The sequence below is a fragment of the Triticum aestivum genome, chromosome 3B (assembly GCF_018294505.1).
Source record: "Triticum aestivum cultivar Chinese Spring chromosome 3B, IWGSC CS RefSeq v2.1, whole genome shotgun sequence".
Taxonomy (NCBI): domain Eukaryota; kingdom Viridiplantae; phylum Streptophyta; class Magnoliopsida; order Poales; family Poaceae; genus Triticum; species Triticum aestivum.
In genome coordinates, this window is record NC_057801.1 from 711,614,775 (window position 1) to 711,640,372 (window position 25,598).

General features: G+C 43.4%; 3 protein-coding genes across 8 annotated transcripts; 2 read left to right on the forward strand and 1 right to left on the reverse strand.

Moving 5' to 3' along the window:
- Window positions 1–276: 276 nt before the first annotated feature.
- Window positions 277–1,781, forward strand: LOC123071933 (uncharacterized). Its single transcript, XM_044495512.1, has 4 exons — window positions 277–956; window positions 1,259–1,358; window positions 1,434–1,520; window positions 1,591–1,781. Exons 2-4 carry the CDS (start codon window positions 1,265–1,267, stop codon window positions 1,764–1,766), a joined length of 357 nt encoding a protein of 118 aa, XP_044351447.1. The 5' UTR covers window positions 277–956; window positions 1,259–1,264; the 3' UTR covers window positions 1,767–1,781.
- Window positions 1,007–12,953, reverse strand: LOC123071932 (proline-rich protein 18). 5 transcript variants are annotated; one of them, XM_044495508.1, is made up of 5 exons: window positions 11,829–12,953; window positions 11,066–11,254; window positions 10,521–10,566; window positions 3,171–3,272; window positions 1,007–1,336 (listed from the first exon to the last, which is right to left on the reverse strand). In XM_044495508.1, the coding sequence occupies exons 1-3, from the start codon at window positions 12,915–12,917 to the stop codon at window positions 10,549–10,551; spliced, it is 1,296 nt and encodes a 431-aa protein (XP_044351443.1). In that variant the 5' UTR covers window positions 12,918–12,953; the 3' UTR covers window positions 1,007–1,336; window positions 3,171–3,272; window positions 10,521–10,548. The 5 variants fall into 5 exon arrangements, with proteins under 5 accessions (XP_044351443.1, XP_044351442.1, XP_044351446.1 ...); XM_044495507.1 differs by having other exon boundaries at window positions 10,521–10,592; XM_044495511.1 differs by having other exon boundaries at window positions 11,747–12,953.
- Window positions 12,954–13,979: 1,026 nt separating this feature from the next.
- Window positions 13,980–22,700, forward strand: LOC123071931 (proline--tRNA ligase, cytoplasmic). Of its 2 annotated transcripts, none has more exons than XM_044495506.1 (13): window positions 13,980–14,215; window positions 14,933–14,980; window positions 15,088–15,173; window positions 15,784–15,876; window positions 16,334–16,450; window positions 17,031–17,218; window positions 17,932–17,998; window positions 18,461–18,583; window positions 18,698–18,850; window positions 20,038–20,322; window positions 21,381–21,599; window positions 22,194–22,287; window positions 22,413–22,700. In XM_044495506.1, the coding sequence occupies exons 2-13, from the start codon at window positions 14,953–14,955 to the stop codon at window positions 22,475–22,477; spliced, it is 1,518 nt and encodes a 505-aa protein (XP_044351441.1). In that variant the 5' UTR covers window positions 13,980–14,215; window positions 14,933–14,952; the 3' UTR covers window positions 22,478–22,700. The 2 variants fall into 2 exon arrangements, with proteins under 2 accessions (XP_044351441.1, XP_044351440.1); XM_044495505.1 differs by having other exon boundaries at window positions 13,982–14,219.
- Window positions 22,701–25,598: the final 2,898 nt, after the last annotated feature.

The following is a 25,598-nucleotide window of genomic DNA, read 5'->3' on the forward strand; positions in this document are numbered from 1 at the left end:
TGAATATAGGTTGATTGATTTTCTTCCTCTCCTCACCCAAACAATGAAGGAAAGCGTGCTCTGTTTTGAAAATAAATTATAGATTGATTAGATTAGATAGATACATTAGGAAAGCATGGTGAGGGGTAGATTAGGAAAGCGTGGTTTTCTTTGTGTTGTTTTTCTGCCTGGTTTTATGTCCATCGGTTTTGTAGGGGAGATGAAAAAATCGGTGGGGTGGGATCGACTGGTGGAGGTATCGTTCGATGGGGTGGGGAGATGACAAAAAAAAACCTCGTTCGATGAGGTGGGGATGACGAAAATAAATCAGCGAAAATAAACCGCGCGGACTATTCACCAAGTGCTTCATTAGGAATAGAGATCTCTACTCCTAATCTCTACTCCTAATCTCTACTTCTAATGGAGCAGTTGGTAGCCTGGTACTCCGGTTTTATTTTCGTCCGGTTTTATCTCCTCCCACCTCCCACCACCCCATACAACTGATTTTAATCTACGTATCGACAAAAAACCAGATCGACGCTCCTAATGGAGCAGTTGGTAGCCTGGTACTCCGGTTTTATTTTCGTCCGGTTTTATCTCCTCCCACCTCCCACCACCCCATACAACTGATTTTAATCTACGTATCGACAAAAAAACAGATCGACGCTCCTATACGGAACGAGGACCCGATCCGCTCCTTGTTTCCCACGTCCGTCCTGGATCTGGATCAGGAGAACGCCGCCGCGGCTGCCGCCTCACATACGTCGCCCGTGACGGATCACGAACAAAACCGCCGCGGATCAGCAGCCCGCCGCCGGCGCCTCAGGTACCCACACACCACGATCTCGTCGCGGATCAGCAAGACACCGCCGCCGCCGCCTCGGGCAGCCACACGCCAATCTCCGACAACGACGCCTACAGCGGCAAGCAGTGCAGGGCGTCTTCACTGATCAGTTATAAACCTTGCTTTCTTAAAGGTATGTACGCTCATGCTCTCTTAAAGATCACGCGATGGTACAAAAGACAATTGTCACCAGATGGAGCCATATGCAACAGAGCCATATACGATGGAGCCACCAGATGGATCCATACGAATAAATGTGCCCCATGTTCCCAGTTCGAACACCAAAAATACATCCCAAGACAATAAATGTTTATCAGATGTATACAATGTAGTCATTTCTTCCCCATGTTCCAAGTTGGAACACCAAAAATACATGGCAAGCCAATTGTTCAGTATACATACCACATCAATACTAATGCTGTTGAAAAATGATAGGTACGAATGGGAAATGCAAATAGCAAGGCGCCGGAAGAGAAAAAGGTGTCAGATGTGCCTGTACCCCCTCTTGCTGACCTACATTCACAAGGGAGCCAAGGTACGTTAGAGTAACATAAATGAGTCAGATGTCAAGGGTGCCCAACAATCATTGTATCTCGCTAATGTGTTCCAGGCCATAATGTTGACGGAAATGTTGATGAATACAACCCAGCAATCATTCCCGTAGCTGACAATGTTGACAATTATCAAATGACTCCAGGTATTGGAGTGTGTAAATACCCCTATCTGTTGTATCATATGGTTTTAACATGATCAATCGTGCCTAACAGACTTGGAAGCACACAAGGAAACAGATGGAACTGGCATGACACGGTTAGAGCAGGACGAGCTTGCAAACCTAACCAAACACCCTCTTTCTGAGATAACAATTGTTGATCAGCCTGGGCATGCGAGTTTACGTACGTGGGTTCCATATTTAAACACACTATCTACCCTATTCGGTTAGCAGGAAACTGCCTCATTCTGTACTGGTTTTGTTATGTAGACAACCCATCAATCTCCTTCTGTAGCCATGATGTTGCTTCGTTCCCTGGTCCGAGTACTCTCACAGATATTTGTGCCTGCGGCCTTGCAGGAAGTTCATTTGGTATGATCCGACACGTGCATCATGGACAGTGATCAAACGTCTCTATGAATGTACATGTTGACTAATTCTCATCTAGATTTGTTGTTTATACATCGTGCAGACAATAATGTGCCTTCGTTCCCGGATAGGAGTACTCTTGCATCACTTTATGCCACAGGTCACACAGAAGGCTCAAGAGGTGTGAACCGATATGCCTTTCATATGGCCAGATTTGTGCTTAAAGGGATGCATGTTCATGTATTAGCCTAACCGACATATTTTCTTTTGTTCCTGCAGCCAGAGAATCTGCCCACAATGATGTGTGTCTTAATGCCCTTGGTTGTGGTGGTTCAGAGCTTGTGACATCGTCTACCCCAACATGTGATGTATACCCAACTCATTCCCAGACAACGCGTGCTGTTGTGAATGACCAAGTGAGTTATAGCATAACAGACGACAAAAGGGAGCAGAGAAACGCACGACGGCGAGCAACTTATCGAAAGAAAAAGGATGATCAGGTCAAGCTCCAAAATGAAAAGCAGACTGTTTCCCGACCCCCTCTTGGTGATATCACTAATATTAATCAGCCTTCCGGTTCAATGCCAGGTAAGGGTGTTCAAAGTTATGAGCTTACGGCGGTGACAAACCAAATTTGGGAATCAAATATTAGAATACGCACTTTTAGCTTTGACTTACAATAATTGATTCAATATGAAGTTAAAAACTGGAGTTTGATATATGAACGGTCAAGAAATGTCATATATCGGAACGCTTAAAAAAACATCTGCGGTGTTAGAAAGACGTAAATGGATTTAAAAAATTAAATTAGATTTACCGGCACTCAAAGACAGAAAGTAGCTTTTCTAAAAAAAATAACAGAAATTTGCTAGAAGGTGAATAATATGATAGATGGTTCTCGATTTGTCTGAAAAAGAAACAAATGTGGAGTATGAAACATTAACTATCACAACGTCAGTAGCAAACGTTGATATGAAATAGATGTATAGTGCCCAAGATGGGTATATTATCAATTGGGCCAAGTTCTCCATTGGCACTGCATGTATATATTTTTTCTCTCGTTGCAATGGCAAAATAGAAGGATTTATGTAAGCGGACTTGCCAATGTTCAGAATACATATGGTTCTAAACTTCTTCAGATTAGCATAAAGAGCAATTAATCATAGTTTGCTAAACTGAAGAATATACTGATCAGTGATAACTGAATTCTGAAAGAGCATTTTACTTCTACATGCGAGAACAAGTATTAGACGAATTTGATGTTACCTCAGCAGTGAGCTACACATTAGTGTATTTCTTGCCAATAACAGAGGTCCAACACTGAATGACACGGTTGTGTATTTCTTGCCAAAAGTTCCTTTAACAAACCTGCAAGTAAATGCACTCAAAATTAGATGATCATTACAAAATACCGCAGGATTTCACATCAACTCACTGTAGTACGAAATACATGCTGGCTAGACAAGAAATATTAGGGCATTTACAAACGAAATATATGAAACAAAAAATGGCTGAAGAAAACAATAGACGTGTTGGCTTGGTTCGGGATCTTCATGATTGTTGAGCATTGATGAGATGATTATGTTTTAACTTTATTGTTGAACCAGCCAACCCATCAAATCGGAACTATACATCCCGACCCCCTCTTGGTGATATCACTAATATTGATCAGCCTTCCGGTTCGATGCCAGGTACGGGTGTTTAAAGTTTTAACATAACAATGATAATATAGATTCATTTATTGTACCCATCGAGCTTGAACTATACATCCTTGTCACATGATGATGCTCCAGAAGATGGGTCCGCATCAGCCATTGCTGAATTCAATCATGAAAAAGAGTTGGCTAGGAGGCAACATGCAAGAGACCGCAGTAGTAATATGGCAGACGAACGAAGGGATCGGAGAAACGCACAGAGACGGGCATCTTATCGAAAGAAAAAGGAAGAGGGTACGATCAACCTCCAAAACAATAATCAAGTGCAGCGTGAGCGACGAAAGGAACAACGAAACAGCAGGACCCCTGATGAGCAGGGGGAGTCAAGTGCGAAGAGAAAGGCAGACTATGCTAGAAGGAAAAACACCCCGTGTGCTGAATCGATCGCAATGCCACGTCCAGATCTAACTAGCGCATTGTCCAACTCTCCCTCTTCAACACTCACGTCAATTGTCCGACTCTCACACTTCCAACCATCACGCAACAATCCGGCAATGAACAGATAGATCGTGATACAACTATCAAGTCGGCCCCCACATACATTCGCAACACTGAAACCGATGGTAGTTATCCCATCAACGATCATCTTCCATTTTGTAATCATTCATCGGTTAATTATACCAAATTCGATAATGTTGTAGGTGCATACCTAAGCAGAACCTTAGGTGATGGTGCTGTAGATGGCGACCTCATCGAAATCAATGAGCACCTACAAAGTGCCGACCTGCAAACCAGTGATCCAGTAACAATTGCGGATAATGGATTTGACGAGCAGAGTCATGAGTCCAGAGCTCGGCGTAGGACAAGAGAGCGAGCTTGCAAGGAAGTATGGCGGCGATGAAGCGTCAGGAGAAAATTGGCAAGCGAAAAACATGTACGCAGGTGCCACGTGGTGAGAGGAATGCTATGCTAGATCGTCGTAATAAAAGGTTTGTAGGTAGGGTGAATACCCCCAACCGTCAGGTCCATCTCCATACCGAAAATGAGCTCAACGGGACAACCTACCATAGTGAAGCACACAGTGCCTCAACATCATCTAGCACGCCGGAGTACACGATCAGAAGTGAAGGTAACACGCCCATCCTTACTCTCCCTGAGACTGAACCCTCATTTGTGTTGTTTGGCACCTGGGCAGACGACATGGACGCTTACCTCAATGGTCTCATGAATGATGATGTCAATCCTGACGACCTCTTTGACGATGAATATTACCGGTTTTGCTGGTGAAGGTATGTACAACCGCTTGAGCGTGATCCACATGTTGGGGTATCACACTAATTGGAAACATTGTTTGCAGGCTCAGATGCTGATGACTTGGAGCACGGACGAATTGGAAGACTCAAGTCACAAAAACTATGTCGACCATGATCCATTTGACTATGTGTACTCAAACCTGCCAGCCAACACACACATCCTGAAGCACGCCGCGAACTGCGACCACTGCAAGGCCAAGAAGTTTGTGAGCGAGGCCCCAGGATTCTGCTGTCGCAGTGGGCAGATCGAGCTGAAGCAACTGGAGCCCATCCCGGAGCTCATGAGGCTTTGGTCTAGCACTGATGCGGATGCTAGGCATTTTCGGGAGAAACATACGGTTTTTCAACGGACACTTCTCCTTCACAACCCTCGGCGTCAGCCTCGATGAAACATACACAAACATGAAGTCTGGGGTGTACACGTTCCGGGCGCACGGCACCATCTACCACAATGTTCATTCCTTCGGGCCAACATCCCGTCCAGATCATCTACAGTTGTACTTCTACGACGACGACCCAGGCCTAACCCATCGCAAGGCTGCCACCGAGCAATTAGACCAGGATGTCGTCAAAAAGTTGGTGCACATACTCAGGGAAAACCCATACTCTCAGCAGTTTAGGAGTTTGGGTGCGCACAGGGACAACCTCGACGATTACAGGATAGACCTCAACACTGACCAGAGACTAGACCAACGGAAGTATAATAGACCTCTGTCATCTGAGGTCGCTGCAATTTGGGTTGAGGGCACTGACCTAGCGAAGAGGTTCGATCGTAGGATTACACTTTGTGGGAACGACAACCAGAGGCACAGTATACATGTGACGGCTGGCTTGTATGACCCGCTCTCTTACCCACTCTTCTACCCAAGGGGGGAGCTCGGTTGGCACCCGAAACTACCTAAACGTAATGTCCCTTGGCCGGTTGTGCAACAACCAAGAGGTGGACGTGATGATGATGATGATGATGATGCAGGTAAGCCTTATGCGTATTCTGTCGTTTTGATGTATTGTGTAGTTCTCATATGAATTCTAACTTCCGCGCTACTCATCCATGTGCAGAGGGGAATAGCAGGTTATGCGTCTCCGTGAGAGACTACTACTGTTACATGCTGCAGACACGACCTGGGATATTCAATCCCATACTCTGTGGAGCACGATTGCTCCAGCAATGGGGGGTGGACATGTACATCAAGATTGAGAGTTGTAGGTTGAAATGGTACAGGAAGAACCAGACAAAGATCCGTGCCGACCTGTATAAAGGAGTTGTTGATGCAATTACATCCGGGGAGACCCGGGCAAGCGCTGTTGGAGTAAGGATAGTGCTCCCTGGAACGTACCCAGGTGGCGACCGCGACATGAAGCGGAGGCATATGGATGCCATGGCAATTGTCCATACGTACGGGAAGCCTGACATCTTCTTGACCATGACCTGCAACCCTAACTGGGAAGAGATAACGAATGAGTTGTTTCCTGGTCAGACAGCACAAGATCGACCTGATCTTGTGGCTCGTGTGTTCCATGGAAAGCTAGAGGCTATGAAAGAGCTCTTGTTCAAGAAGAATATCCTGGGTGTTGTTGTCGCACATGTATACGTAGTCGAGTTCCAGAAGAGGGGCCTCCCCCACGCACACTTTTTGTTGATCATGGATTCTGCATATAAGCTTGTCGTTCTGGAGCAGTACGACCGACTCATTTCTGCCGAGCTCCCAGACAAGCAGAAGTATACTGAACTCCACGCCTTGGTGGTGAAACATATGATGCACGGACCATGCGGTGCTCTCAACCCCAAAAATGTGTGCATGCAACAGAACGAGTGCAAGTGCAGATACCCACGGCCGTTCAATGAAAACACGGCACAGGGCAAGGACTCATACCCAGTTTATCGTCGTCGAGATGATGGTCGGCAGGCTAAGGTCCGTGGTAAAATGCTGGACAACAGATGGGTTGTGCCGTATAACCCTTACCTTCTGCGGATGTTCAATTGCCACATCAACGTTGAGGTTTGCTCTAGCATAAAGGCCGTCAAATACCTTTACAAGTACATATACAAGGGCCATGATAGGGCTTCTTTCAGCATCGACCAGCCCGACGCCAATGGTAACATTGATGAGATCAAAAGATACGTAGACGCAAGGTGGGTTACTCCTCCAGAGGCGATGTGGAGGATATTTGGCTTCCCCTTGTGTGCCAATGACCCGCCTGTCCTACAGTTGCCTCTTCATCTCCCGAATATGCACAGGGTGGCCTTCAATGAGCAAGCTCACTTGACCGACGTAGTCGCCTCTGAGAATGCTTCCAAATCCATGTTAACAGAGTATTTCAAAGCTAACCAAAACCACCCATGGGCTAGGAATATATTGTACAAGGATTTTCCTGGAAGGTTCACATGGCAAAAGGGTAAGAAGTATTGGAAAGAGCGGGTGGAGCGTTATCAGATAGGTCGAATTGTGTCTGCCAATCCTGCCGAGGGGGAGCGATACTATCTACGTGTGATGCTAAACCATGTTGCTGGCAAGACATCCTATGAGGACCTGCTTACCGTGGACAGTAGGCTATGCGGGAGCTTTAGAGAGGCTGCCGAAAGGTTGGGACTCATCGAGGCAGATAACACGCTCGACGACTGTCTTACCGAGGCAGAGCAATGGGCGATGCCATGTTCGCTCAGGAGGCTCTTCGCAACAATTTTGGTGCACTGTGAGCCAGGCGACGTGCGTGGTTTATGGGATAGGCACCTCGAGCCTATGTCTGATGACTATCGGTGATCACACATGTGCCCGATTGAGGTGGAACAGATGGTGTTGCTTGACATTAGGGGTATGTTGCAGTCCATGGGCAAAGACATAGCTGATTTCGCTCTTCCATGCATTGACGATGCGTTCGACCCAACCGAGGGCGAGGCCAGAGAAGTGATCGAGGAATCCAACATCGATTTTGACATCAATGACACTAAATTGGCATCGTCGCTAAACTTCGAGCAGAGGGTTGCATACGACGAGATACTAGCTGCTGTTGATGGCGGTGATGGGGGTGTGTTCTTTGTTGATGGCCCGGGAGGTACAGGGAAGACCTTCCTGTACAGGGCGCTGCTCGCCAAGGTTCGAAGCGAGGGAAACATCGCTATCGCTACCGCGACGTCAGGCGTCGCGGCTTCTATCATGCCTGGAGGCAGGACTGCCCACTCGAGGTTCAAGATCCCATTGAGTTGCGACGATGGGGCCTCCTGCACCTTCACAAAGCAGAGTGGTACCGCCAAGCTACTGAGGATGGCCTCATTGATACTATGGGACGAGGCCACCATGACTAAGCGACAGGCGGTCGAGGCACTGGACAACAGCATGCGCGACATCATGGGAAGACGGGACCGACCCTTTGGAGGAAAAACTGTTGTGTTTGGCGGGGACTTCAGGCAGGTGCTTCCGGTCGTCAGGAGGGGGTCCCGGGGTCAGATAATCGATGCAACCGTCCGAAGTTCACATCTATGGAAGGGTATGCGCCAGCTAAGGCTCGTCACCAACATGAGGGCTCATAATGACACCTGGTTTGCGGATTACTTGCTAAGGGTAGGCAATGGCACTGAGGAAGTTGACGATCAAGGAAACATACGACTCCCTGAAGATATTTGTGTGCCATCTACAGGCGAGGGTGACGACCTAGAGAAGCTGATTGACCATGTGTTTCCGAGACTAGATGACAACATGTCCGATCCGAATTACATGACTTCACGCGCAATCCTCTCCACCACAAACGACAACGTCGACAAGATAAACATACGCATGGTAGAGCGTTTTCGGGGAGAAGAAGTAATCTACCATAGCTTTGACAGTGCAGAAGACGACCCATATGGCTACTACGCTCCCGAGTTCCTGAATGGGTTGACTCCCAACGGTCTGCCTCCGCATGCACTCAAACTGAAGCTCAACTGCCCTGTCATACTTCTGAGGAACATTGATCCGGCTAATGGTCTGTGTAACGGGACGAGGCTTGTGGTCCGAGGTTTCGAGAGGAACGCCATCGACGCAGAAATCGTGATCGGACAACACGCAGGTAGGAGGGTATTCCTTCCTCGAATACCCCTATGCCCGTCTGACAATGACATGTTTCCATTCAAGTTCAAGAGGAAGCAATTTCCTGTAAGGCTTAGCTTTGCTATGACGATTAACAAGGCTCAAGGACAGACGATTCCGATTGTTGGCGTGTACCTACCTAATCCGGTGTTCTCTCATGGTCAACTCTACGTCGCGTTGTCTCGAGCCACCGCGAAGAGAAACATAAAGATCCTCATTGAGAAGGAGAAGGAGAAGGATAATGGCAAGAAGCAAAGTGGTAAATCAAAGAAGCGAAAAAGACCTTCCTTGTCCTTACAAACCTCGATGAAGAACATCGTCTATAAGGAAGTCCTGACAGGCTGAAGTCCGCACTTACGAAACCGGCGGGTTTTGAATATGACAATAGCATTTACTCTTATTCTACAGATAATTTGTTGCTCTGGAGCGCTTTTGTACAAATGTTTATCTTTGTTTTTTATTTGACTGCAATCTTTATTTAAACGTGTGCGACCACTATCAAATTAAGAATGCCCAGCTACAAATGTTTATCTTTGTTTTTTATTTGACTGCAATCTTTATTTAAACGTGTGCGACCACTATCAAATTAAGAATGCCCAGCTTCAGTAGCGTTGCTACGGGCCAGTGCACGTCATCTTCAATTTTATCACGTTTTGCTCAGACTCTGAGGATTTAGAGTATGCATCTATACAGTTTTGGCATCCAGTACACCTATGATTTGAACGCCTCAAGATGTAGGTATAGCCAATATGACCTGTTAGATAATAACATGAGACGACCGCCCCCTGTTTTAAGTCTATATGTTTCAGTTTGGTTAGTATACACTAGACAGATTTAATTATTGTGGCATTTTTGTCTATCAATAATGTGTGTGCATGTTTTCCTTAAGGAAACAACATATAGTTGTCTTCATCACCGGGAACACACTTTAGGTGCAGATCATGATATTTCAGTTGGGCAGTTTTGACATGGTACATTTTTTCAGTCAATATTTGTTTAACTTAAGCAGCAGTACTTCTCTCTTCAAATGACACTACGACACCATAAAGAAGTTGCATACATTTCAGCCGTTACTAATGTGACTACCATTGAAAATGTCATGTCAGACTCGAATCACATCGTAATAGTTGTTATAAAAAAACGTACTATTGCTTGCCCACACATTGAAGTACTACATTTTTTATTACCCTGTATTTCTGAAAACTTTGCTACCATGCCGGTTTGTTGCTAAACTCGTAAAGGTTTTCAAAATTAAAACTGTGGTTCCTAAACCCTGTTATGCTTTTGTTTGCAGCACAATATGGTGATGCACAGTTACCACTTACCAGTAAAAGTAGTTCCTGTTTTAATTTTGAGTGAACTGTTTGTTTTGGCCACGAGATACTTTTTAAGTTTAAGGCATTAATTAGTTTTTCTTGAATAACTTGTGGGTGCATGCAGAAAACACATACTTCAGCATTTAATTGAAAAGGCTACTATTCTTAAATAGTAGTCTCTGTTGTTTCTCTTAAATAGAGAGCTCATAGAATGAATAAACAGAAGTGTAGATGTGATGAATAGAGTAGATAGAAGTACTGATCTTACAATTCTGTCATGTGAAGTGCATCATCGATTACGTGGCAGAAAACTCCTGTCCAATTGAAGTGCATGGATTTTCTCAAGTTCATCACGTTTGAATGCAAACAAAAATAAGAAGGAATGTCAGGATGTAGTTTGTTGATTGTAAACATAAATAATATGGTAGCAGCCGCTTCTTGTTTTGAAAATTGCAGTGCTCGGTTGACTGTATCAGATTAAGAATGCCCTTTCGACTAATCCAAAATTCGTGGCTGTAATTTCAAATTGCAGTGCTCGGTGACTATAGCCAAGAAGTAAAATTTCATATTGCCTAGCTAGCCTGATGCATAATGAGTCATTTGAAATGCAGATGATGAAGGAAAACAAGTATTCGTCTGTCAGTAAGTAATAATTCTGTTAAGAACAGAACTAAAGGCAAGAAGAGTGCAGGTCAGAAAAAATTCAGATAACTGCAGGATAACGAAGCATGCATCTCTACTACGCCATATGTGCATAAAGTTCGGCAACCATTAAATCCCTAGCAGGAAACTAATGTGTGTCCCTAAACTTACATGTGGTAGTTTACTTCGGCATCGACTGAAACTGGCCTTGATTTCAGGTAACTGAAACTTAGGATGCGCATTGAAACTTAGTATCCCAATAGACTGCTCAGCTTCGATAGATGAAGGTTCTCCATCATTAGCCTTGTTCTCATCATCATATTTGGCTGATTCTTGCCTTTGATCTTGAACTACAGAAACCTGTAGTGTGGATATACTCAGTACATACTGACTGACAAGGTATCAGGAAAATAAAGGAGTAGAATACCAGAGTTTCAGAGGTAAATATTGACAGTAGCAGATTATATTATATGCTTATGAACAACTAACACTTGTAGGAATAACTAATACTAATTTAGTACTATGGAAAACACCACGGCTCAAAAAAAAAAAAACAATTACCTAACTCGCAAACAAATAAAACATTCTACTATATATGAAGATCGATCCGACCATAAGGTCTCTGATTATGTTGGATATCCCTGTACTACCTCCCTGTTTATAAGTATTAAAAAATACAGTAGTCAAATGTTTTATACTCCCATTCTGTCCCTCCCCTAAAAACTGAATCACAGGGATGTCATTGCTCTGCTCCAACAGAACAATTATTCCAATAGAACAATTATTCCAACAGAAAAACTAATCTAACAGAACTTGTAATCAGGATGTCACATTACATATGAATCAACTTACCATCATTTGTTCAGATGATGCAAAATATTTGTGCGTATAGGCCATGTTACAAGCAGAACAAAGTAAACATGAAGAGCCTCACCAGCACGATTTCGTGCAAGTGCTGGCGGCAGAGACGATTGCAGGGGGAAGCTGGATCTAGCAATGCCACACTGACGCCTCGTGGGCGACTTGTTGGACATGGAGCAGCAGAAGGCCCACGTTGCTTGACGACGAGGCAGCGGCGGCGGCTCACAGGATCCAAAACCGTCTTCCACGCCCATGGTTGTTGTCTCCGCGTCCGCCACGGCAGGCGTCTCCTCATGGCCAGCGCTGCTGCATCATTGGCCGATTGGCCGGCTCTGCTTGCTGCTCGTGGACGTTGTGTGCTCCCCTGATGCCGCCGGAATGGAACCACTGCTGCGGCGACGCCAGGATTGCAGGAGCCACCTCCCGGACCGAACCACCGTCGCGTACCAATGGTTGGAGAAGCACGTCGCGGACGAGAGCGTATCAGATGAGGGCTTCCTTGGTTCAGGGAAGACGGCGGCAGCAGGGATGAGGTCGAGGCGGAGCTCGAACTGGAAGGCAGTGGGCGTCGTAAATCCGAGCTCGGGGTGGGGAAGATGGTGGCGGAGGGTGGGATGGGGCAGGGCCGGCGGTGTGCAAGCGCCAGAGCATGGGCGGTACTTGGGTGCCGACGACCTCCAGCCGTCCAGCGGCGGCGAGCGGTGGACCACGACGCCCAGGCTGCATAGCAAGCAATCGAGAGGGGGGAGGTGGCGAGCAGCGGACCTCCAGCGGCGGCGAGCGGCGCACCACTACACCGGCGGGGCACCCTAATTCTTTTGAACGGATCGGGGAAGATAGGAGAGGCGCGAGTGGGAGGAGATGGGAGCGATTCCGTCGATCCACGGCTCCCCAGCAAGCGCGGCTCGAGGATGGCGTAGCTCTCGGCGAGGCGGAGTTCCTGGTCTCCTCGGGGAGGAGGTGGTCCAGCTGTGGGCCGCGGTGGGCGAGGTGGGTCGGCGGTTGTTGAGCTGCGCAGGTGGGCGGCGGTGGTTGCCTCCTTCGCAACAGCGCAGGAGGGCGGCGGCAGCGGCGGCGGCGGCGTAGTTGGGAGACGCACGTGGTGGGCGGCGCGGTGGGGAGAGGAGGGGGAGAGACTGAGAGGGACATCGGCCAACGCCATCGCGGGGGAGAGGAGGGGGATAGAGTGAGTGGCTGGGAGGGGGAGAGAGTGGGTGGGGAGAGGTTTTTTTTTCTGAGCATCGGGTGGGGAGAGGTGGCCCGTTTAACTCAGGCCGGACCGTGCCGTTGCGGGCCGGCCCATTTGGCCAGGTCTGGCTATGAGGAGGACAGGAGTCAGGGGAGGTCCGCATAAGTATAAGATTGTAGGGTGAAAAAAATGCAATTGAAAATATATGTGTTAGTCTCACTTTTGTTTTTATTATATATTATAGATGTTTATATAATACAGTATAAAATATCATTATATTTTGTATGTTTCACCTTTGTCCATCAGAGATAAACAGGGATGGACTCGAATGATGTTTTAAATATATCAACTGACATATGCACCGATGTAACGATGACGGCCCGGACCGAAACACCACGAGAAGAGGTGCTACACATGTTAACGTAAAAGGTGCATTATTTTATATTATTGTTTTTCAGAATATATGAGACAAGGATATGGATTTTGGAGATGCACAAAAAGAACCTATTGACAATGGTTTTGAAGCGACGTCGCTGAAAGGGACCACCGTTTTTTTTACAATATAATGATATGAAAGCGGTGATATCTCATAAAAAACAAAAAAGATGTCAAATTAAACTTCAATTATTATGCAACTATGACCATGTTATATTGTCTTTACCTGTGAAATTTAGCATGCATTATCTTTATATAACTTCATCAAACCATTTTATATAACTTCATTAAACTATTTTAGAAGCCCGTGGCAACGCACGGGCATTCTACTAGTAGATATATAAAGTTCGTTCAGCACATCAAACCATTTTATATAACTTCATTAAACTATTTTAGAAGCCCATGGCAACGCACGGGCATTCTACTAGTAGATATATAAAGTTCGTTCAGCAAAGGAAACAAAGTCATTGCACCGTATGCTGACTAGACTATACACATCCTTCCACCGATTGCCTAAGACCCCACGCCGATCTCATGGGGCCACTTGTGTACCGCGTGCACGGATCAAACGGGAGCGTCGGCCGTGCTGTCCAATTGGCTACTTGCGCCCTACTCTTGCTTTACTCACCCGTCGGCCCTCCTTTATAACAAGATATTGCAAAAGCGAGCCTCCCCCAAAACAGCGGCTCTCCCTCCCGAGCGCGACCTAGCCGCCGCCGCCGCCGCCACTCGCCGGCCGAAGCCTCCGCTGCCCCGCCGCCGGTACAGGAGCCTAGCAGCGCCTCCCTCCCTGGAGCAGGCGCTCCCACCCAGCAGAGCCGCCGCCGAGTCCATAGGCAGGTAGCCACAACTCCTTACTCCTTCCTCTTGAATCCCTCTGTTTGCTCATTTTTTCCTGACTTTTGTATTCGATGAGTACTTGCTGTAGATCTGATACTGTGAGAATATAACGATGATTATTTCTTGACGAGTACTCGCTTCATGATTTTTCCAATGCATGTTCACGTTTACATGTGAGAGGATTTTGCTTGATAGGTGTTTGTGATAATGCTTGTAGGGGCAAATGTTTACAAATTGTAGTTTCAATTTTTTTTCAGATGAGCAAATCTTTTGGTTTAAACACGTTAGCAGTGAAACATGCATTGATTGACGATTTAAGAAATCTTTTAGTTTCAGTTAAGTTGTTTTATCTGCACCGTCTTGACCTGAAAATAAAATCAAAGCTTAGCAGTGACATGCAATTTAAGAAAGCAGGAGCTTTGTCTTGGTTATACTGGCCGAAATTGGTTAACGCGTGGTATTAATGGCATGATAGATGTCCCAAACCTTGTTTATTACTGGGAATATAGTGGTACTGTTACGCTGTGTTGTTGATTTTAACAGTAAAACCTAAAATATTACCGTTTGAATGTGGTCGTTTCTCCTTTTGGTATCGGCTCCGTACTGATACACGTATCAGTAGAGCAAGCAAGCCGAATCCCTCCCTGCTTGCTCCTCATGAATTTTTCCGAGCTTATTTGATCGTGATTTGTCTTTCGTCTACCTGGCTGCAGCGGTGGTTCGGGATCTAGCCATGTCAACCAACAAGGGCGGAGGCGGAGGTGTGTTCCTGTTTGTCTTCTTCTTGAGCTGTTGACTCCTCTGGATTTGGGTTTTGATATTTGATCTTTGCGTTCTCTGAGCTTGTTTCTTGGTTCGTGGATTGCAGGGAAGAAGAAGAAGGAGGTGAAGAAGGAAACAAAACTGGGGATGGGGTACAAGAAGGATGATAACTTCGGGGAGTGGTATTCTGAGGTGCGTCTCCTTGCTTATCGCTGGCTTGGTGAGGTTTATTTACAAGTCGATTTGGGCGCATGGTGGATTGGTGGGTGCAATGTGGAAATAATTATGTAAGGTGCTCATAGTATCTGCCCAAGGCAAGATTTCATATGATGGCAGTGGGAAAAGTTCTATGTTGTGATAGCTTTAAGTTTGTTGACACATACTACTGCACTAATCTGCAATATTGGCGCACTTGTTATCTACTGCTTCCTTTTTTCTTTTTGAACTGTTCTACGTCAAATATTCTGTTTGTATGTTCTTGAAGAGAAACTACTGATCTTCCAGGATTTGACGGTGTTATAGTTTTTGCCTTTGAGTATCAGACATTCTATTAGCTTACCTGTGCTCTCGTGACTGGTACAGTGGTGATCATATTTATTGTTTCCAAGTTGTGCTTTGTCTCTTGCTTGTAGGGTTAGAGCAGAGAAGTTTCTTGCATTTTTCTTAGAGCGGAAACAACAAATGCAAAGGATTCTTCTATAATAAATAGAAACAACAAATGCAAGCAAAATTTCCTTCATACTGTAAATTAATCCTGCTCCTGGTAGGGGCTTCTTTTAAGCTTTTTTATTTGTTCGTCCAGGTTGTTGTTAACAGCGAAATGATTGAGTACTACGACATCTCTGGTTGTTATATCTTGAGGCCTTGGGCGATGGAAATATGGGAGTTGCTGAAAGTAAGTTCTATCAATATCATCTGGAATCTGAAATCCAAATGACCAAGCTGTATTTCACTGTTTCTTAGTAGTATATTCCCTTCTATGGAATGAAATATATGCATCCTTTCTTAAGAGTTGCCTCTTTTTCGGAGACTCACTTTGGCTGCCATCTGAAGCTTCTCTTATGCTTATGCCCATGTTGCTTCCTTTTCTTAACATCTGATAACACATAATCCTTAATGCCTCTTTTCAGTTTTTTATGTTTAAGTTCCATTTTTCCTTCATTGCTGTGTTGCTGTCTTGTTTGGAAGCTGTTATTGCATACGTTTTCTTATCATATCAATACTTTATGACTCTGAATCAACATCAGTAACCTTGCTGTTGCTGTTTCTGTTAGTTTTTATCTTTCAATTACCAAACGATAGCGACATTATTATCTTTTATTTGTAAGTAACATCAATATGATTTGGTGCAGGAATTTTTTGATGCGGAAATAAAAAAGTTGAAGCTGAAACCATATTATTTCCCTTTGTTTGTTACGGAGAGTGTTCTGCAGAAGGAAAAAGACCATATTGAGGGCTTTGCCCCTGAGGTGTGCCTTTTAGTCCATTTCTTTTCGGATGAAGTATTTTGCAAGTTAATATATTGGTTTAGTCAGCTATTTAGCATGTACAACTACGACAGTACTGTTGATAAATTAACAGTTGATAAACAATAGTGCCAACAGCTCCCACACCTGTGACGAAGTTTGTAAAGGTACCACTATGGACCAAACGAATAATTGTTTTCTTTAACCTTAACACACCTACTCCCTCCGTTCCAAAATAGATGACCCAACTTTGTACTAACTTTGTACTAAAGGTAGTACAAAAACTTTGTACTAAAGTTAGTACAAAGTTGGGTCATCTATTTTGGAACGGAGGGAGTAGTAAATTGTGTTTTACTATTTGCTTTGACCTGTGTAGTGGTTTTTATATGAATTCATGATATAGGACAGAAAACCAAAGGTATCGGAAACAATGTGCTTGGTTACCAGTTCATCATGATTCAGATTTATGAGTATTATGTTAATTATTTTTCTCTGTGCTTTGGTTCTAATTAGCTTGTGCCATATTTGCTTTATCTCTTTCATATGTCTTCTGAAGATAGTAACCTTTTCATTTGTCCTCCAGGTAGCGTGGGTTACTAAATCAGGAAAATCTGATCTGGAAGCTCCTATTGCAATCCGTCCAACAAGTGAGACGGTCATGTATCCATACTTCTCTAAATGGATAAGAAGCCACCGGGACTTACCTTTGAAGTGTAACCAGTGGTGCAATGTTGTTAGATGGGAGTTTAGCAATCCAACTCCTTTCATAAGGTAGCTCACTGTTTGGTGGCCCATCATCACATTTGTTTAGGCACTTCTCCGAGTTTGACTTTCTTATAGTGCCTGCAGAGCTCTGCCCCATCCCTGTCTTGTTAGTAGTTAATGGTGCGATAGTGTCTAATTGCATGCTTGATAATATATTAAATTATTGCAAAAGCAGTACATTCATTCGCAAAAAGCAGTGTATTAGCAAGATGGCTGTTGAAATGCTAAGCTTTTTAAGTGTTCCAAGGGTCAAGGACATCACATTTATTATTCCCATCAAAATCATGAAATTACTATAGTGAAACTTTCATGCTAATATTGAGATGATTGGTTGCTAGAACATTTGAAACAAAAGAACCAAAGGAAGGTAAATGAGCAGAATTTACACTGAAAATTTTCAATCTGGCCACTTTACAATTCCAGTATTTCTGTATGGTATCAATAACACCGACCATTTTTGTTGTTCATTTCTTTTTTGGGGTGAGAATTACCTTTCTTCATTTGTTACATTCTAGCAATCTGCTGCTCATTTACTCACAATCATGTTGATATTTTCACAATTGATTTTCTCAATGGATGTATAAACCGAAAATTGTAAATTCCATGCTCTGCAAAGCTTGTCATTATGGCTATACGATGTAATGCTTGTGACATGTCTGGACTAAACATTCGGCATCTGCTTTAAGTTATTTGACATGATCTGTAACTGTTCTCCTCAGGAGCCGTGAATTTCTTTGGCAAGAAGGCCATACAGTTTTTGCAACTAAAGAGGAGGCAGATGAAGAGGTATTACATCCTCCGTTCCTGAATGCATGGCATGTTGACTATTTATTAGGCCATATACACTTTAACCAAGATACAGGACTGCACTACCCCCTATTTATTAGGCCACTTATCACTATTAGGAGGCGGATAATTTCGTTTGTACTAATAAATGACATTAGCATTTGGAAATAACCAAATGGAGGGTATATACTCGTTGAAATTGTAAACTATGGAAACTTGGATCAGCGTTTCGACCTCTTGTGTGAATTGCACAACGCTACACACCCATAACTTTACTAGTAAGCTATAAGTTGTTATTCTGCTCGCAAAACTATTTAAGTCAGTCCTCATGGGTCGGAGTAACACCTGAATGAATGCAGTATTGTGATATCAGTTCTATGTTGTGTTCGATAAGATGATTTTATGAAATTTGCATGTTAGATATCAAATGGTTAACCAGTCATTTATGGCAATGTTTATCAGGTCCTCCAAATATTGGAACTCTACAGGAGAATATATGAAGAATTTTTAGCAGTTCCAGTGTCCAAAGGGAGGAAAAGTGAGATGGAAAAGTTTGCTGGTGGACTTTATACAACCAGTGTAGAGGTATGGATAAGAAACTGGTTGCTGCATGTAGCTTTTTTGAAGCTGTCCTGGTAAGAATACAAGTGCTATTTTCATTTACTGCAAGGTTAAAGTTTGTCGGTTGTTTCTCTTTAGGCCTTCATTCCAAATACTGGCCGTGGTATACAAGGTGCAACTTCACATTGTCTTGGTCAAAACTTTGCAAAGATGTTTGATATCACTTTCGAGAATGAAAAGGGTGAACGGTCCATGGTGTGGCAGAACTCTTGGGCATACACTACCCGCTCGGTAATTCTTGTATTTCTTCTACTCAAAATGGATTTTGCTGGGATTCTTTTTTTTATTGCTAAAGTTTTGGAAGTGGCGTCACTTTTTGAATCATATTGGTGCGCTTACTGCCTATATATCCTGTTGTGATGTAGATGTTGCAATAAGCTTATAGGTTTGATCATAAAAGATAAAATGTTGGAGAACAGGTTCATGGTATTTATGATATTTGGTTTTCAACATGAAACCTATTATCTTAAAGAAGTATAGTGTTAATGTTGCAAAGGCATTGACAGAATGGTAAATATGGAGTACTAGTGTGGGGGAATGCCGGTATAAACCTGGATGTATTTTTCTTTCCAAAATATATAGGTTTCGTTTAGAGGAATCTCGAAAGACAGGAGCTCTGCAATTTACGAGTAGAAATTGACTTTGCCTAGTGTAACTAGGGAAAGTCGTGCAATAACCAGTAGAATGCCCCCCTGCTCCAACAATGGGTATATTGTATGTAACGTAATTAATCTAATAATTTTGTAGTTCCATGTAATTCTATGTAATATCATGTCTAGAGTTGCCTAACTCAAAATAAGGTCTGATCCATTGATTTTTTTGATGAAAATCATGATGATGAGTCTTCCATTTTTGTTCTATCCATTGTTTTGTTGAGAACTTAGTGTGCCCTAATACCAAGCACTGGTACTACCTCCGTCCCACAATATGAGATTGTTTTTCAAGCTAACATAGCTTGGAAGACGATATTATATTGTGGGATGGAGGGAGTAGCTTTTAATGCTAGCCCAAAGTGTTGGCAATAGTCATGTGTTCCAACTTTGGCTATATCACGATTTTGTTTGTTAAAATAAATTATCACATAGTATACTCCCTCCATTCCATAATGTAGTGCGCCCGTGCTTCCCGAAATTCAAGTTTGAACGTAAATTTAACCAACGAGACCGATTGCGGTGGGAGCAAAAATTATATCACTGAATTCATATCGAAAATATGAATTCAGTGGTATAATTTTTGCTTCCGCCGCAGTCGGTCTTATTGGTTAATTTTACGGTCAAAGTTGAATCTCAGGAAACGCAGGTGCACTACATTGCGAAACAGAGGGAGTATTATTTTGCATATGTGATTTTTCAGTCGCTGAATGTTCTGTTTAGTTATGCTTCCATTTGTAATATGTAGGCTTTACACTCTTATTGCAGATTGGGGTCATGATAATGACACATGGTGATGACAAGGGCTTAGTGCTGCCACCAAAGGTGGCACCTATCCAGGTCATTGTTATTCCTGTGCCATTTAAAGATGCTGACACAACAGCTATTAAAGGGGCGTGCGAGTCGGCCGTTTACACCTTGAACCAAGCTGGGATTCGAGCAGATTTGGATGCTCGTGAAAATTACTCTCCAGGTTGGAAATATTCTCAATGGGAAATGAAAGGTGTTCCTTTGAGAATAGAGATAGGTCCAAAAGATCTGGCAAACAAGCAGGTATTGGTTATTTCTTAATCATGTGAATAATTTGCTCCATAATTTATCACATAGTATATTGTTTTGTGTATATGATTTTCATTTTGCGCTTTACAAATATTCACAATGGGCACTATTGCCTTTCATATCCGTCATACAATTCTGCCACCTTATGACAGGTTGCTCTCCCCCCTCATATAGCATGTTTTCTTTTGTTCCTATTTGTTGAAGATGCTAGATGTTTTGCTTCTTTAACTTGTTCCTGGAGCCTAACATGTGTGTATGCGCTCGTGTTCAAAATTTTATGAAAACTGACATACATTGGACTTAGGCCGTAACTACTTTTTACGTGGTGAAGCAAGTGGCTAATGTTAACATACAAATGTTAGAATTTAAGTACTAGGTATATTTTTAACAACCGACCCGAAATTAAAATTCTCTCTTTAGCTGTCAAGATTCCAATGAATTGTGATTAACCTTCTGTCTACTGATGACCTGTATCCTGTTCGTTTTGTTCTCTTACTGGGTTTTGGCAATTTTGAGACGGTTAGCAAACTATTTTTTTAGAACCCTTTTATAATTGAATCTCAAAATGGAAGGGAATCATTGATTCGTTGTGCATCTATGATATGTTTTCTTCACATCATTCTTATTTAATAATACTTGATATTCGAAAAGATACTGTATGTAAGTAATTTCCTGATTGTTCTGAATAATCAGGAATAAGCATTCATGTGTACTGAATAAGCCATTTGTTCTACAGTTCTTTACACGAAATATCTTAATTGCTGACTACTGTTTAGATCTAATGCTGCATGGACTGAGTTCTCCTTTAAAAATAGATTTGGTGGGACATCTTAGTCAGAGGAACTGTTGTGTGATTCCTTGAATTAGTATATACAGATTTAGAGTTATTTTGACTTGCCTGATTAACCATATGATTTCGCCCACAAATTGGTTCATCTTTGAAGAATTGGATTTGTACAGAATTGTAGCAAAGATTCAAAACCCTTAATTTCTTACCATTTCATGAACTTCCATTTGCCAGATAAATGAAATATAATGTTTTGTATTTACAGGTGCGTATTGTCCGGCGAGACAATGGTACAAAGGTTGATATTCCTTCAACCGACTTGGTTGAGCAGGTTAGAGTGTTGCTGGATGGGATTCAAGTAAACTTGTTGGAAACAGCGAAAGCAAAGAGAGACGCCTGCATTAAAATCATCAGCACCTGGGATGAATTCATAGCGGCTCTCAACGACAAAAAGTTGATCTTGGCTCCATGGTGTGATGAAGAGGTATTTTTATTTCCTGCCCTACATTTTTGCTATTCCCCTCCCACCCTGATATTTTTCAGTTCTTAATAACTAATAGGAACTAATTACTATGGCACACATGTTTGTATCTAGCGTATGTTATGCACTTCACTATACTGCAAAGCTGGTTGTAGTAGGAGTAATGGGATTTGCACATTTGTGGAGGTTGTTTTGATACTTGTATTGTATAGCTAAACCTTGATATTATATAAAACTCCACAAAGTTGGTGAAGCTGAAGCTAATGCATGGAGGAGGAAGTTCTAGTTTCAGTTTGCTCATCACCTGATAGCTCCATTTACAATCCAGGCATACATAAGATTCAGAGCACCCCTACTTTGTTAGGTCACTTATTGCTCTTGGATGCTGTTTGTGCTCTCTAGTTCATATTAGTAAATGCTGTTGTTAATTACCATGATCCTCATGAACGGGAGGCGGAAAAATTATTTCAAATCATATTAACCGCAGGATGACTTGTTCGAGTGGAGGACTAGCATTTGGCACACATTCTATGTTGCTGTTGTTAATTGCAAACTCTGGCATGTTTAGCATACAATTTCTTCCCTTGTGCTGTGCAGGAGGTGGAGAAGGACGTGAAAGCTCGGACCAAAGGTGAACTTGGGGCTGCGAAAACATTGTGTACTCCATTTGACCAGCCAGATCTTCCTTCCGGTATGCTATGCAGACAGTGGTGCTTTTTATTTCATTTGGATTTCTCTTTTGCTGTACTTCCTGCAAATGATGCTTCCATTTATGCCGCACTAACCTTGACATTGATGTTCTGCACAAAACTTCAGGAACCGTGTGCTTTGCTTCCGGAAAGCCTGCTCAAAAGTGGTCATTCTGGGGTCGCAGCTATTGATCTGTGTTCTGTCACCTTATACATTGGCATTTTCGTGGATCGTTTGCTCTGGCAAAGCTGTTTATTTCTTATATATACTACCTGATTTTTGAGTAATGCTTTCCTGTGATACCTGTAACTGCGGATTAGTTGTCCATTTGCTATTTCGTAATGATTGCATGTTGATCAGTTCGGTGTCGAGAAATATACATTGTGTCAATGTTGAGGATATCACTTATCATAAGCGTTTCGGTCTGCTGGGGATTAGAGATTGGCTATTAATCGATTTTTGTGTGTGCAAATTCCAGGTTCCTAGCCCTAAAATATGCTTATATTCAACACAAAACAGTATTGGATATAAGTGTTACCTTAATTACTTGCCTTGGAATCCTTGTACAATGGCAAGCAAAATAGAACAATAATATATATACATAACAAGGTCCAAAAAACACAATTAGACATAGTTCTTGCACACACGGTGATAGCTATAAATTGGCACTACCGATAAATGGTGATGAAGGCATAATCTTATTGATCTCACCCGAGTAGTGATGATAAATCAGACGATAAATCACTAAATTGGTTGATGTTTTGAACAGTGCATTCTGTATTGCCACTGCATAAAGTGCCTGAGTTAGACCCAGGTGCCCCGTCGAGAGCAGGGTGTTGAGCGAAAAAGTAAAATCTATAGAGTTGGGGACTAATGAGTTGTGCGCTCGCCTTTCTGCTTCGTCTGCAGATCGGATTCCTTCTCTCTGCTCCATCCAGGCTTGGATGAATTAAGAGCTCTTACCCATCCCCAAAAGTCAAATTTAATGGACTTTATGATTTGGAAAATTAAACTTTGTCTGGTCCATCATCGAACCTTTAATTCCTTGAAAATATAACTTTTCAACGTAGCCCAATAGTCCATATTTGCTCCATGCAACTATGTGTAAGAATGGGGGAGCTATAGTGCATGTGTTGCCGCCGCCCGTGGTGCCTCCCAGCAGTCCTCCGCCGTCTTCTGTGAGATTTTGGCGATTTTTTCTCACCTTTTTGTCTTACCCATCGTCTTTGGCAACGTTGGAATATCTCGCTGGGGACGCCCTGGTCCATGGAGGATGAATTTCGCCCGAAAGCCTCTACCAAATTACTTTTGCAGAACATCTATCTCGACCTAGTGGCAAGAAGTTGTTGGTCGCGTGGAAGGAAGAGAAAGAAGATGAATAAAGACTTCCATGTGGTAGTTTGGTGAGGCGAATTTTCGTGTTTTGACCCTTTTCAAATACCAATTCAGGATGTGACCCCGATAGGAAAGAATTTTGGGATTTGACCTTTTCACTACCGCCAGGGGTTCTGGCGGTAGGGTTAGACAGGCTACCGCCAGGGTCCCTGGCGGTAGGGTGCGACGGAGGGGGATGGCGGCCGTTTGCCCGAGCTAACATGGATAAGTACCCTGCCGCCAGGGACCCTGGCGGTAGCCTGTCTGACCCTACCACCAGAACCCCTGGCGGTACGGGGTGGCTTGGGTTTTTGCCTCGGGAAGTTTCTGTAACGAAAAATCGCAGTGCCCTAGCGGTAGGTTTCAACCTACCGCCGGGGGGGGGGGGGGGATTCGCGGTAGGCTCTGTGACCCTACCGCCAAATGGCTTGGCGGTAGGGTCCTGTGGGTTTAGGTTTTTACAAATTTTAGTGAGTGTTTCTTTTGTAAAGTTTTATCACAGGTTTCACATAGTTTCACAAATAGCAAAATATGAGCTCACATATTAATAAAGGTTCCACATAGCAAATATCAAACAGTTTACACATAGTTTCACAAGTAGCAAATAGCAAATAGTAAACTTGTCCACATAGTTTGACAACCCCAACTAACGCAAGTAGTTTCACAAAAAGCTTTCGCAAAGCCAACAAACAGTGCAACAAGTTCTTAAGACAAGTTTATAGAGCGGGCAGACATCTTCAGAGCCCCTTGTATGTTAGGCCTGGACATGGAGACAGATACAACAGTGGATCCACCGGTTCAGGCGGAGGCGGAACGCTGGTCGGCATTCGACCGTTCAAGCACTCCCACCTTGCCTTGCCCGCTGGAGTTTTCGCCTCTGCCCTTCCCCAGCTGATGATATCGAACGCCGATGCACTTGGGGGCGGCATCCTGGATCTCTCCTCCGCATTGCTCTTGAAGTAGATTCTCCAGCCCAAATTGCGTAGCTCCCAGTTGGAGTGCTGCTTGGCAGCTTCAATGCTCCCTTCCCGACGGACATGGGAGATAGTTGGATCTCCCTCCATCTCTGCAATCACTCTCTTCCACTCCTTCACACTCTGCGACCAACACTTCACATCGTCGAGGATCCGCTCTGCCCTCTCGTGCCACCACATTGTCCTCGTCGCCTCTAGGACCTCGTCTGAAACAGCTCCCACCGGCTGCAGAAGCTCGGGGAGGGCCTCGTACAGGTACGACAGTGGCAAGGCAGACGAGTCGTGTTGGAGATGAATGGGCGATGGTTGCGCCACGGTTGCAGACCTAAACATATGGATGCATAACAGAAGCTCATCACAAAAGTTCATCATTAACTAAATAAAATACATATATCAAGATGGTTCAAATGCATCATATCATATCATATCATATTTCTCCAACAAAAACCATGAACTAGGGTTCATCTTGAGGGGTTAACCATCTTTACTCCAACAAAATCTACTACTTGCATCATATAAGACCCACATGCATCCTATATCAAAACAAATATCTCCAATATTCATCATATCATAAATTTTCTTAACAAAAAAATTAAGAACTTGAGGGTTCAACATTTGTTCTCCAACTATATCCACGACTTGCATCATAGCATATCAACATGCATCATCATATCACAATAAATTCCTCCAACATGCACCATATCAAAAAAAAAATCCTCCCAAAATAATATGAACTAGGGTTCATCTTCACATAACCATGCCAACTAGTGACTAGAGTTCATATCTAACACAATATAACATCTATAATCAACCTAAATCAATCCTAGGGTTCAAAATATTTAAATCTAGTTCAAAAAGGGGAGTGATTTGAATCAAGTAATGCGACGAATCGGAACCTATTTGACTAAAACTAATTGGAGGGATCGAATGAGCTTACTCTTTTTTTTCCTTCGGGGCCATCTCG

Bases quoted from the DNA above. Each gene is read 5' to 3' on its own strand.
- LOC123071931 (XM_044495506.1), top strand. From the start codon at position 14,953: ATGTCAACCAACAAGGGCGGAGGCGGAG. The intron at 15,877-16,333 runs GTAAGTTCTATC...GATTTGGTGCAG, and splicing joins AAATATGGGAGTTGCTGAAA to GAATTTTTTGATGCGGAAAT. The intron at 18,851-20,037 runs GTAATTCTTGTA...CTCTTATTGCAG, and splicing joins GGGCATACACTACCCGCTCG to ATTGGGGTCATGATAATGAC.
- LOC123071932 (XM_044495507.1), bottom strand. From the start codon at position 12,917: ATGGCGTTGGCCGATGTCCCTCTCAGTCTCTCCCCCTCCTCTCCCCAC. The intron at 11,255-11,828 runs GTGAGGCTCTTC...TCCACACTACAG, and splicing joins ACTTGCACGAAATCGTGCTG to GTTTCTGTAGTTCAAGATCA. The intron at 10,593-11,065 runs GTAAGTTTAGGG...GATGAACTTGAG, and splicing joins GCCGAAGTAAACTACCACAT to AAAATCCATGCACTTCAATT.
- LOC123071933 (XM_044495512.1), top strand. From the start codon at position 1,265: ATGGGAAATGCAAATAGCAAGGCGCCGGAAGAGAAAAAGGTGTCAGAT. The intron at 1,359-1,433 runs GTACGTTAGAGT...AATGTGTTCCAG, and splicing joins ACATTCACAAGGGAGCCAAG to GCCATAATGTTGACGGAAAT. The intron at 1,521-1,590 runs GTATTGGAGTGT...CGTGCCTAACAG, and splicing joins CAATTATCAAATGACTCCAG to ACTTGGAAGCACACAAGGAA.